Genomic DNA, 13,389 nt, shown 5'->3' with positions numbered 1-13,389 from the left:
TCCCAGGAATGCACAGAATGCAGGCAACATCCCTGATTCTGGGTTAGAATTGCAGAAGGTGCCAAAATAATAAATAATTGCAGTTAGTTATTTAAACCAAATATATGAATATGTATAAATATATTCCTCATTTCCTCTGCAAAGCCTAGTCAAAGGTTGGATCCATGCAGCAGAAATAATCCAGTTGGACACCACTTTAATTGCCATGACTCAGTGCTATGAAATTCTGAGAATTGCAGTTTGTTGTGGCACCATGTCTCACAAAACTACAACCCCCAGAATTCTTAATAATAATAACAACAACAACAACAACAACAACAACAATGACAATAATAACAACATTTATTTATAACCCGCCTCTCCCCAGGGAATCTGGGTGGGTTACAATCAAAATAAAACATAGTAAAATAATAACACAATCCCTAATCCACAATTTAAAGTACAACAGCATAAAAATCAGTTATTAAAATAGCAATAAAAATTACACTAAAATTTAATCCCCTTGGCAATGAGGGGGTTTAAGGGAGAGTCAAAGAAGGAATAGTTGTGGGACCGTGGAAAGGGCCCATGTATTAGTCTGGGAATGCCCGATGGAAGAGATCCATCATGATGGCTTTTTTAAAGGTCTCAAGAGATGTTATGTGATGGATCTTCTCCGGTAGGTCATACCAAAGTTTAGGAGTGGCCGGTGAGAAGGTCCTCTGGGTAACCACAGCAAGTCTGGTCTTTTTAGTCTGTAGTAAATTAAGCCATGGTAGTTAATGTGGGTGTCAAACTGCATTATTTCTGCAATGTGGATGCAGCCCAAATCACCTCCCAGCCCATCCCCCCCCCCCCCCAAATCAGCTCTCTTTTTCTTCTTCTGGCCTTTTCTTCTATCATTGGGGTGAAACAGACAAGCAAAATAAAGCAGCTTCCAGCCACTTTGGAGGTAAGGTGTTTATACAAAGCACACCTCCAAATCAGATGGAAACCGAAACAAAGCCACACTCTGGGGCTAAAAACTGAAGCAAAAAGAACCTGGGATACTCCAGCGCATCTTTGCTGCTGTGTATAAATGGCCTGGCACCAGTGTATTTCATTTCATGTGTATTTAATTGTTAGTTTCAAACTTTTTTTCTCTTGGGAAACAATCCCTGTGGTAGCTGTGAATCTCTCTCATGTCAATTCTAACTAGCTAGTACATTTTCTGTCTTCTCCTGGGAAGGCTGTCTTCAGCACTATGAAAATAGATTCTGCAACACACCAGAGCATTCGCCTGTTGCTCCGGCTGTTCTGTGTATGTGTTTAGGGATATTGTTTGCTATTTCAAATTTCCAGCATACTTGCTTCCAGTATGGCAAAGTGTTGTTTATTAATTACTGTGCAAATAAGAAAATCCTTGAGTTCTAACTGAAAATTTCAGGAAATACAATCATAGAATCATAGAATCATAGAATCATAGAGTTGGAAGAGACCACAGGGGCCATCCAGTCCAACCCCCTGCCATGCAGGAAATCACAATCAAAGCATCCCCGACAGATAGCCATCCAGCCTCTGCTTGAAGACCTCCAAGGAAGGAGACTCCACTACACTCCGAGGGAGTTTGTTCCACTGTCGAGCAGCCCTTACTGTCAGGAAGTTCCTCCTAATGTTGAGCTGGAATCTCTTTTCCTGCAGTTTGCATCCATTGCTCCGGGTCCTAGTCTCTGGAGCAGCAGAAAACAAGCTTGCTCCCTCCTCAATATGACATCCCTTCAAATATTTCAGCAGGGCTATCATATCACCTCTTAATCTTCTCCAGGCTAAACATCCCCAGCTCCCTGAGTCGTTCCTCATAGGGCAAGGTTTCCAGACCTTTCACCATTTTAGTCACCCTCCTTTGGACACGCTCCAGTTTCTCAATGTCCTTTTTGAATTGTGGTGCCCAGAACTGGACACAATATTCCAGGTGGGGCCTGACCAGAGCAGAATACAGTGGCACTATTACTTCCCTTGATCTAGACACTATACTTCTATTGATGCAGCCTAAAATCACATTGGCCTTGTTAGCTGCCGCATCGCACTGTTGACTCATGTTCAACTTGTGGTCTACTTAGACTCCTAGATCCCTTTCACACGTAGTTTCATTCAGCCAAGTGTCCTCCATCCTATATCTGTGCTTTTCGTTTTTCCGCCCTAAGTGCAGTACCTTACATTTCTCTGTGTTGAATTTCATTTTGTTAGCTGTGGCCCAGTTTTCTAGTCTATTCAGGTCATTTTGAATCTTGATCTTGTCCTCTGGGGTATTAGCTACTCTCTCTAATTTGGTGTCATCTGCAAATTTGATAAGTATGCCCCCAATTTTGTCCTCCAAGTCATTGATAAAGATGTTGAATAGCACTGGGCCCAGGACAGAGCCCTGTGGGCCCCCACTGGTCACTTCTTTCCAGGATGAAAAGGAGCCATTGTTGAGCACTCTTTGGCTTCGGCCGGTGAACGAATTACAAATCCATGTAACAGTTACTTTGTCTAGCCCACATTTTACAAGCTTGCTTGCAAGAATATCATGGGGAACTTTGTCAAAGGCCTTACTGAAGTCAAGATATACTATATCCACAGCATTCCCTTCATCTAACAAGTTGGTAATTTTATCAAAAAAAGAGATCAGGTTTGTCTGGCATGACTTGTTTCTCTGAAACCCGTGTTGACTTTTTGTGATTATGGAATTGCTTTCTAGATGTTCACAGACTTTTTGTTTAATGATCTGCTCTAGAATCTTTCCTGGTATCGATGTCAGACTAACTGGACGATAATTGCTGGGATCCTCTTTTTCCCCTTTTTTGAAGATGGGGACAACGTTTGCCCTCCTCCAGTCTGCTGGCACTTCTCCTGTTCTCCAGGACTTCTCAAAGATTATTGCCAATGGCTCTGATATTAAATTTGCCAGTTCTTTTAATACCCTTGGATGTAGTTCATCTGGTCCTGGAGACTTATATTCGTTTAGGTTGAACAGGTATTCCTGTACTATCTCTTTACTTATTCTGTGCTGAAATTCCAATACAGGCTTACACCGCAGAACTGAACACAGAAAAAACTACTTTGTAGTTCTTTTGTTCAAAGACTGTTGGTTTGAAGTCTGAGATGGAATGCCCAGGGAGACTGAAATGTCTGCTGCCATTTTTGGTGCATTCCCATTCCTAATGTCTGAATTATATCAATTTATCTTCTGGCGCAGGGACTAGCCTGTTTGCCCCATTTAGAGTGCTGATGGAGGATGAGCACGTGAAGGTCCCCCTAATATTGTGGGTGATGCTAAATGTGATAACATTTCCTGAATACATGTGTGGGCAGAGTTGGCATCTTGGTTTGTGGCAAGGCTTAGTACCCCATGTCCCCATCTGTGTCATGTTGAAGTAGACTGAAGTCTATGAAAGCTCATGCTGCCAACCTCTTTCTTTTGGTTAGTCTCAAAGGAGCTACAAGATCTCTCTGCCTACATGACATTCATGTATGTTTTGTATACACCTTGTACATATATCATGAAGTGATTTGATACACTATATTTTTAATATGTTTGTGCATGAAATAAAATTTTTGTATATTGAACCATTAGAAAGCAAAGGTGTCACTATCTCAGCCACCCATGTGGACAATTTTGCAATTTTGGAATTCCAGATAAGGGAGACCCATATCTGTAGTGAGGGATAATACAATTCCTTTTTCATGAATAAATAATGGCTGATAATACTGCTACTTCCTCCTCCATCCCCAATGCCAGGTATGGAGTTAAGGCGTACTTTGTTAGTCCCCCCCCCCCCAGACTAAAAGTGCTTTTGGAGAAAATGGTGAGTGATATTTTTCAAATGTAAAGCCAATATCTTTTAGAAGGGTTGTTGTTTTTTTCTAAAAAGGAACTGAAAAGCATTCCAAAGTGATTTTGCTAAAAACCTTGTTAAAATTTACTAAAAATATTTTTTGTGTGATCAAGGGTTAGTGGTATTGGGGGCAGCTTAAGAATATAATACATTATTTTGGAAAGTAATGTTCTACCCTTTGCCTTTGAGGCACAAGGTGACTTGGGAGAGGTTCTGTTTTAAGGTGCCTCATATTTACAGAACATTCTCCGCAAAGAGATTTGTGAAACTGATGAATGGTGAAATATCAGTATCATTGGCTTCTGGACAGTATTATTGTTGTTGCTGTTTGTTCTTCTTTTTGAATCCTAGTTGGCTTACAGAAACACATACCATTAAAAGTACCTACCATGAAGACATTACAATATACTTAAAGATAATTAGAAGAATTAAATAGAACTTAAAAGCAATCGGAGTGTGGTGGAGTCTCCTTCTTTGGAGGTCTTCAAGCAGAGGCTGGATGGCCCTCTGTCAGGGATGCTTTGATTGTGAGTTCCTGCATGGCAGAATGGGGTTGGACTGGATGGCCCTTGAGTTCTCTTCCAACTCTATGATTCTATGATTCTATGAATTCCAGATTTAGAAAGCTTTGAAATGTTTGTTCTTGCTGCTTGTAGGTAATTTTGAGAATTTGCTTAACAAGCACTTTTTAAATTTGTGTACAGTAAATATTTCTTGTTATAATTGTGTGGTTTTCTTTTCTTTTCTTTTGTAAGCAGTTTTGAATATATTTTTTTCAAATAAAAGAGTGGTGTGTGTTGCCTTTTAGCCACCCAGAAAGCATTACATTGGTTTCTTGTTGTTGTGTTCCTTCAAATCATTTTACTTATGGCAACTCTATGGTGACCCTATCATGGGATTTCCTTGGAAGTATCTTGAGAGGGAGTTTGCTATTGCCATCCAATAAGGGTGATGAGTGTGACTTGCCCAAAGCCACCCAGTGGGTTTCCATAACCAAGATGGATTTGAACTCTTGCCTCCCAGTGTCCTAGTCCAACAGTCTAACCACTTCACCATGCTGGCACCTTTACATTAGCATCCTTTGGTGGTGGGGATCCTCTACAGAATATTCCATCCTGGCTGCTAAGGAAAAACTGGCAGAGGTCACTGCATTCATAACTACATAAGGAATGATTGAAGGGATCAACCATCAGAACCTACTTTGAACTCAAAGGACCTCCTCCAAGCAATGGAGATCTGTGGCAAGGGCAAGTGGGGTGCTTCATGATGACATGACTAGCCCCCATTCACCCGCAGGCCACAGTGCAATGTGAAGAAACTTCTGCTCACTGCAGTCTAGCTCAGGGGCAAAAGGGGGTAGGCTGCTTTATCCTGGAGCACCTCACAGACCCATGCCATAGACCTCTGTTGCTCAGAATGGCTCCTTCAAGTTTAAGGTGGGTTCCATAGGGTATCTATGATTGTGGCAATAGTGCCATGGTCTTAAAAACATAGTCTATCTTGAATACGGAACACGTAACGGACCCGTAACGACAATTCAGCCCATACCTAATATTTGCTAACAAATCAGACGACATCATAAGAAGTCCTATCTATTTTCTAAAGTGATTTCTTCCTTGTGGAGGATCCTATCAAAAGTGTCCTATAGCTGAGTTTGGATGCATCTACACTGAAGAAATATTGTATTTGGTACTACTCAGATCCATCCTTTGGAATCTTGAGATTCATAATCTTACAAGGTCTTCAGCCTTCTCTTGCAAAGAGTGCTGGTACCTCACAAAACTACAAATCCAAAGATTATGTAGGATGGAGCCATGGTAGTTTACGTGGTGTCAAACTGCATTATTCTACAGTAGACGCCTTTCTCCAAAGAACAGTTTAGTGTGAATCTGTTTGTAGGTTACAGTTCTTTTCTAGGAGTATGAAAAGGGCTTTCAGGATTTACAAGGGCATACAGGGAAAAACACAATTATGTAGATGGGCCACCATGTTATGCATTTTTGTACAGTGGACTTGAGTCTGTGTATGTTTGAAGAGTCGAAGTAGAGATAATATATTGTAACAAAGCTACAAGTAGAGGTGTACCATAGACACATTACCCCTGGGGCCTCTTGGACAGTTGTTTCTCCTTTTTGGTTTCCCTAGGCTGAAGGGAGGAATGATGCTGCCATCTGGAATGGAGAAGATCCTTTCCACCTTCCCACCAACCAGCCATTGTACCAGAAGCAATTTTTCTTTGGATTGTGACTTCTATCCACATAAAATGGATATCCTTTAAGACATTTTATACACACACACACATATATGGAGTGCCTGATGATTTCCATATCCCTAAAATATCATCAGCCCCTTGGATATCTCCTTTAAAATTGGGACTAAAACCCAATGCTAATTTGCCATCCCACTGACATGGAAGCCATGAGATTTTATTGCGTGTGTGCCATTTTTATGCTCCCACAAAAGAGGAAAGGGGCATATAAATTCGAAAGGATAAAAACTGTCAGGAAAAGTGGGTTATAAAACTCAAACAGGTTTTATTTAAAACCTTTATTTAAAAGGTTTACAAGGGAATTTTTTTAGTCTTTCTACTCTCTTGCATTTAAAAAAAAATATCCTGGGTGTGTATTCCTGCAGCAGCATTACTAAGGAGAATAGTAAATTGTGACCACAGAAACATTAAAATGTGTTACAAAGAAAAAGGTCACAAAACAGCATTGCCATGAGGAAGAAGATGCTGTCTATCTATCTCTCACAGTACAGCAGGAAAAGTCCAGTAGATGATCATGACACTTGAGCTGTTGTATTCTGTATATGGCAAGGACAATTAGAAATGGATGTGCTTTTGTGTGTGCATGTGAGGGGCAAATAATGCTTTTTCCAAGCTAATAAATATTACATTGGAAGTTAAATATCCTTGCTATTGAAGCGAACTCTCAAGTGAAAAATCTGTGAGCTGCATGCATCCAACAAATAAGGACTATTGCAAATCTATAGTACAAAAAGACTTTGATTGTGTAGAAAGGGCTTTCACTTTTTAGGCTGCCTTCGCATGGAAGGGATCCCACACTTAGTGTTTCTCATTACTTCCAGATCAATGCTGTTCCTTTTGGGCTTAAGTCCATTTTGGGCTTAAATTTCAAAGTATTAAATGCTCCCTCCACAGCTTTAGGGAGATACATTGGGTATCTTTGTAATTTCTTTCTGGAGCTGATTGTTCTTCCTTGGCTGTTCTTTTCGGATTGGCTTGTTGTCTTTGCTGCTTGGAGAACATCCTGGGAATGTCTTCGAGGAGCACGAAGAATCCAGTTGGAATGTATGCTGTGCTCTCTGGAGCTGGTAACCACTGAAAGGAGAAAGCAGCCATTAGAATGAAGACACCTTCACAGCAACGCAAACTCAGAACATAGCAGGGCCACTCTGGAAAGTATCATCTAGTTACACTTCTTTTACAGCCAGGTTCACATAAAGTTTACCTTAGAATGTCAGCTACTACTTACTAGAGTCCTATGAGCAAATATTTTGGTGAGTAAATTCAAGTCTGGTTGTAAGGAGACTACACCGGGCAGAAACAATACACAGAGAAGTCCAGGGGTCTGAATGGATGAGAGATACATGGCATGGAAAAAAGCAGGGCCAGGGCACAGCGTCGTGATATAGGTTTTAAGCTAGTGATAGAAAAGAGAGAAGAGGCAAGGGAGTCTCTAGTCCACATGAGAGTTAAATTGAAAAGGAAATTCTACTGCTATGGTGACTCCTCTTATTGAGGATGACTCCTCATACTGAGGAGGGAGCAAGCTTGTTTTCTGCTGCTCCAGAGACTAGGACCCGGAACAATGGATGCAAGCTGAAGGAAAAGAGATTCCACCTCAACATTAGGAAGAACTTCCTGACAGTAAGGGCTGTTCGACAGTGGAACAAACTCCCTCGAAGTGTAGTGGAGTCTCCTTCCCTGGAGGTCTTCAAACAGAGGCTGGATGGCCATCTGTCAGGGATGCTTTGATTTGGATTTCCTGCATGGCACAATGGGGTTGGACTGGATGGCCCTTGCGGTCTCTTCCAACTCTATGATTCTATGATGGCTTTCAGGTCAGTGGGATGATACATCTACTTTGGATAATAGTCTTTATTGTCAAGGAGCTATCCAAAATAGTGATTCTATTTTGGGGTTGGGGTTTAGCACATCAGGTAGATCCATTACAGTTTAGACTAAAAACCAGAGTGGATTTTTAATTGTCCCACTGACATGGAAGTCAATGTTTGACTGTGTTGTAGCTATTTTCATAATTGCAGGACTATGGTGGGAAAAAAACATATATGATAAAATAACTTTCCTCTGTAGATCCAGCTAGATAGAGAGAGGCCCCTTCAGAGTCTAGTCCTAAAAATCCCAAGGTTTCAATCCCAACACAAGGAAACTGGGCGGCAGATTATATTCTAAAAACTGTTACTTGGCAATGGAGAAGCAGGCAAATCCAGGCAAATTCATGGCACTGTATCACCTGAGCAATGGACACTATCCTTAAATCTCCAATACAAAGGGCATAAAAAGGTCATCATTGCTCTATTCTCTCTCTATTTTTTCTGCAGCCCTATTCTGCAGTACATCTGTACTGGAGAGAGTGAAAACTCACTGCCTTACAAAGGCAAGATCCTCATTATTGTTGAAAACAGCAAAGATTACTGGAGGGAGGATAAATAAGTACAGTCATTACATGGAGGCAGGTGGGATTTTTAAAAATACTTTCTTTTGTAACACAAAAACCATTGAAAATGTATGCTTATGCCTATTTATTCTGCAGTTGAGAAGATCACTCCACTGTTTTGGTTCTGTTTGGGCCAGATTAACTAAAGCAAGGATTATTTTTATTCTGACAGCTATACAATGATGAGCAACTATATAAAGCATCCACTGTCACAGCAGCTCTCTGTAATATGTCACATGTGCACTTACCATCAAAATCGACGTCTGCATGTGGACGGTCCCTCACAATTATTTTTCTGTGCCTTTCTGCATCCAGCTCTGCAATAATTGCATCAAAATAAGCTATTGCCTCAGCTACCTCTGAACTGAAGACTTTTTTCTCTGCTGAGACCTGTTGAACAAAATGAGAGGCTGTGGGTGAGATAGAATAAGCAGACTTTGTTGTTGGACAGAACAATCCAGCATTCAAAGGTCTAAATTCAGTTCATAATCCCAACTAGATGGATCTCACTCATTTAATGAACCACTGAATGATAAATCAACACTTAGATAAATTCCATTGATGCAACAGGCATTGTCCAGTTGGAGTTTTTAACTGGATCTAGTTTAGGGTGGAAATCAGGTCCTAATCAATTTGAAATGTATGTCTGGATGATTTTAATGTGCAATGGTAATCTTAATCCTATGTTTATGTGTTTTAACCTATGTGTTTAAATGGTTTCATGTCTTCATTTATATGCTGTATTTTAATCTATGTATACTGTAGCTGGCATGAGCCTTGGGGAGAGGCAGGGTAAGAAATAGATTTGCTGTTGCTGTTGTTGTAAGACTGTAACACCCCAAATTCTCACCATTGGTTATGTAGGCTAGAGATGTTTCAACTGAAGCTCAGTGACATATGGAAGGCCGCATGGTTCCCATCTTTGAGTAGCACCACAGGTACTATAGGGAGTGATACGATGAACCAGAGTATTGGAAGGAGGCTGGTCAATGTGCTTTGACACAACTATCTCTTCTCATTGGCTAAACTGTTCTTTGAATCCTTTGCTGCAGATTTACTTTTAGATTTATCTGGATTTCCAAATGTATTTTAGGCCACTGTTTTGAATTGTTTGTGTGAGGTTTAAATGTTTAATTATCTTCTTAATGATTTTTGCTTTTTAAATAAACACTCTCAAGGAACTGATCTGAACCAAGGAGCAAATCTGAAATTCAAAACGAAACAAATTTAGAGAATAATCAGTATGAACGATATGTGCAGCATAGGCATGCATGCAACCAAGAGGGGAGAATCGGAGATGCTGGTGGACAAGGGCTTCAGTGCATCAACATGGTCCAGTTTCACATTGTAATTGTCCTGTGTACAAGAGACAGAAAGAGGAAAGAGAGAAAAATAAAATGCATCCAGTATCTTCCAGGTCAAACCATTGTATGAAATCACTGAAAAATAAAATTAAATGAATTAATTGAATGCAAACTGTCCCTGGAATACTACCATTGTGTACTATGTAGCACTGTAAACGCATATCTGTGTAGGAATTCTGGTGTGATCCTCTGCAAATTCCACGTACTAGTAAGCAAGCACTGTGATCAATGGGTTCATTCCCCTGCTGATCAGAAGCAGATACCTGACATTCTTATCCCCTTCTGTGTGTGATCAGTATGACAGAAAAAAGGTATCTCTTGCAAATCCCCTTGCACTGGAGATCACACTCGTGTGAGAGAGGATGGGAGTGTCAGGCAGCTGATCCCCAAATGACAGGGGAACAGACTCCTATGGCAAATTACAGTGGCTGCTTGCTGGTATGTGGTGTTAGGGGGCTGTCAAGGTCCCCATGTAGTCCCTAGAGATGTGGCGGCTTAGGGGTTAAGATGCCAATTCTGACAATTGGAAGATTAGAAGGTTGGCAGTTCAAGGCCCAAGTACTGCATGATGGGGTAAGCTCTGTCACTAGTCCTAGCTTCTACCACCCTTGCAGTTTGAAAGCATGCAAATGCAAGTAGATAAATAGGTACCACTTAGATGGGAAGGTAACAGTGTTCAGTACAATCATGCTGGCCATATGACTACCAGAGCAGTCCTTGGACAACGCTGGCTCTTTGGCTTAGTAACGGAGATGAATACCACCCCCTACAGTCAGTTACGTCTAGACATTCATGTCAAAGGACTACCTTTATCTTTACCTATATAGCTTCTAAACAAGGGGCAGCATGGGAATCATGAATACGTAGCACCTGCAAATGTGTAAATGTAGGTTATGTGAATTGCCCAATAGGATTCTGATCAGTTCTTGCACTTTGACCTAAGTTGCAGCAAAGTAAGTTGAGGGTGAAGGGGAAAGTGGGAGGAGCAGGAGGAAAACGGAGACATTTTAAAAGTTGCTGGAAAAGTGGGATGACAAAATTAATCAAAATTGTTCCTGTCTAAGTGGGAGAGATGGGGAGGGATAGGTACCTTAATTCAGAAGTCTATATGAATCCACCTCATCCAAAAATTAGAAGGATAAGAAGTTGTAGTCTTACAGGATAAGAAGATTTAGTCTGTAGTGTTAGTTGGAAAAATTAGTATGCAAAGGGATCTTGTATTACTTTTGAGACTAACTGGAAAACAAGTTGGTAGCATGATCTCAAGTCTGCAAAAGTTCATACTAACAACTTCTTTCTTTCAGTTAGCTTCAAAGGTGCTACAAGATCCCTTTGTGTAATGCTTATCTATGTAAATGAAGCCCATTCACATACCATTAGACTTCACTATCCAGAGGAACTGAGCGGATGGATTATTTTCACATAATATTGTGGTGGTGCATAGATCAAAATGCTCAATTCAGGAGTTAAAAGTGTATTTTACTCTACAGGACTAAAATGGGATATTGCAATCCCAGAGGATACTTGGATCTCATTTTGGGGCAAAGCCAGGATACAAATCCAAGATAAATAGACAAACAAATAAATGAATTGCTATGTTGCTCCTTTTTCTTCTATACAAGGTTTGTTTTATGAAAAAAAAGTTTTTCCTGATTCCAAGCAACGCGAGAGAATTAGTTAGATAATCTCTGAGGCGCATCTAATTTTTCTCTGTGTATTTTGGTAGGTCATAACGGAGGGGGCTAAGTGGTCTGGGATCCGGTAGATCCAAGGCTTCCCCCTCTTTGCTCACTACCACACCCATTTTTGACTCCCTCTAACATAAGAGTTCCAAAATGAATAGATGGGAAGGACAAAGAAAAGCATAACAAATCAGAGCCAAAACATTTATTTTCTGAAAAAAATAGATTTTTCCAAAGGGGGGACAATAGAGAATCCTGTCTGTCATTCCCAAATCTTCCTTAGCCATTGGATGTAAGAGACACGGGTTCAGTTTCATGAAATGGGATCCTTTGAGTGGCGCAGTGGTTAAATGCCTGTACTGCAGCCATTCACTCAAAACCACAAGGTTGCGAGTTCAAGACCAGCAAAAGGGCCCAAGCTCGACTCAGGCTTGCATCCTTCCGAGGAGGGAGCTAAAATGAGTACCCAGACTGTTGGGGGCAAATTAGCTTACTTGCTAATTAGGTTACTTGCTGTTCACCGCTATGATCTTTGGAATAGCGGTATATAAATGAAACATATTATTATTATTATTATTTGTCTCAGCTGCTGGGAATGTTTCACATGCCAACCGTTCACAGGTTTTTAAAATAAACATCTTATCTCACTGAACTGGTGGGGAAGAGTGCACAGGACATAAGGGGCAGTCCTAGCATAATGGTTGTCAACTTTCAAATTGAGTGTATGAAGGGTGAAGGTGCATGAGGGCATGGCAGTTGAAGGAGGGCCTCTTTTTAGGTTGGATAAGAGTATTGAATGTGAGCAATGTGAGTGTATGTTAGTCCTGACAGTCAGTGTTTACTGGTTACAGTGTGAACTGGGACTTGGGAGATCTGGTTCTTGTTCCCACTGCATCATGGAGGTCACTGGTAAACCTTGGGCAATGATCTCTCTCTCTCTCTCTCCCGCCAACCTACCTTACAAGCTTATCATGATCATAAAGTAGGGAGAGCCATGAATTCTGCCTGGAGCTCATGGACAGAAAGGCAGGCTATAAATGAAACAACCTAATACGCACACAGTAGTATAAATGAATATGAAAGAGAGGTCAAATGAGAGATGGAGCAAAATAGCATTACTACGAACAAAAAAAACCCTATTAGAAAAATGTTTAGGGATGCTCTATCCATATCTGTGCATGATCATGACACTCCTCTACATTAGCGTTGCTTAATTCCCTACCTTGGATGATTGTACAGGAGGAGGAGGGGCTGGCGGCTTTTTCCTGCTCTTGGAAGATTTTGTGGACAACGGGGCAATTTGAGATCCTCTGTCCATAGCCTTCAGGTCTTTGATGCTCTCAAGGTATTTTTTCCTCAAGGCTAAGAGATCTTGTAGGTACTGCAAACAGTCTTGGGTCTTGGAGTACATCCACGCCTTTTCTTCTTCCTTCATCTGGCCGCAGGCAACCGAATCGAAACTGATGGTACTTTTGCTTTTTTTGAGTGGTTCGCAGAACCTTTGCTCCTCGCCTCCAATAACATACATGGAAGTGCTACGGATCAGCCGGACAGCAGAGCCATCGTAAGCAGGGATCCCATCTGATAGGTTCCTCCGGTGGGAGCTGGGGTGAAATATGGCGTGTATCTTTCTTAACATAGTGCTCTTCCTTCTTCACCTCATCCATCTATCATTCGCCTTCTTCAGTGCATGAGTTACTCATAGAAATTTTACCATGTACATTGTCATGAGAAGCCAATATCCGGCTGGTTCAGTCTTCTTCTATGATGCCTCTTCACTTAGTTGAGGCCATTCTCAAGGATG

The 13,389-nt window shown here is 41.0% G+C and overlaps 1 protein-coding gene across 1 annotated transcript; it reads right to left on the bottom strand.

Annotated features, from left to right (window-relative positions):
• Positions 1 to 6,916: 6,916 nt before the first annotated feature.
• On the bottom strand, positions 6,917 to 13,224 carry CUNH13orf42 (chromosome unknown C13orf42 homolog). Its single transcript, XM_089478027.1, has 3 exons — positions 12,808 to 13,224; positions 8,788 to 8,929; positions 6,917 to 7,179 (listed from the first exon to the last, which is right to left on the bottom strand). Exons 1-3 carry the CDS (start codon positions 13,222 to 13,224, stop codon positions 6,917 to 6,919), a joined length of 822 nt encoding a protein of 273 aa, XP_089334153.1.
• Positions 13,225 to 13,389: the final 165 nt, after the last annotated feature.

This window comes from Sceloporus occidentalis, unplaced genomic scaffold (genome assembly GCF_023333645.1).
Source record: "Sceloporus occidentalis isolate IW3139 unplaced genomic scaffold, rSceOcc1.0.p SCAF_12, whole genome shotgun sequence".
NCBI classification, from domain to species: domain Eukaryota; kingdom Metazoa; phylum Chordata; class Lepidosauria; order Squamata; family Phrynosomatidae; genus Sceloporus; species Sceloporus occidentalis.
Note: the sequence above shows the minus strand (reverse complement) of the source record. Positions and strands in the feature narration are given on the sequence as shown.

Excerpts from the sequence above, each read along its gene's own strand:
- CUNH13orf42 (XM_089478027.1), bottom strand. The coding sequence starts at position 13,224 with ATGTTAAGAAAGATACACGCCATATTTCACCCCAGCTCCCACCGGAGG. Across the intron at positions 8,930-12,807 it reads CTCCTGTACAATCATCCAAG|GTCTCAGCAGAGAAAAAAGT; the intron begins GTAGGGAATTAA and ends TTTGTTCAACAG. Across the intron at positions 7,180-8,787 it reads TGCAGACGTCGATTTTGATG|TGGTTACCAGCTCCAGAGAG; the intron begins GTAAGTGCACAT and ends TTCTCCTTTCAG.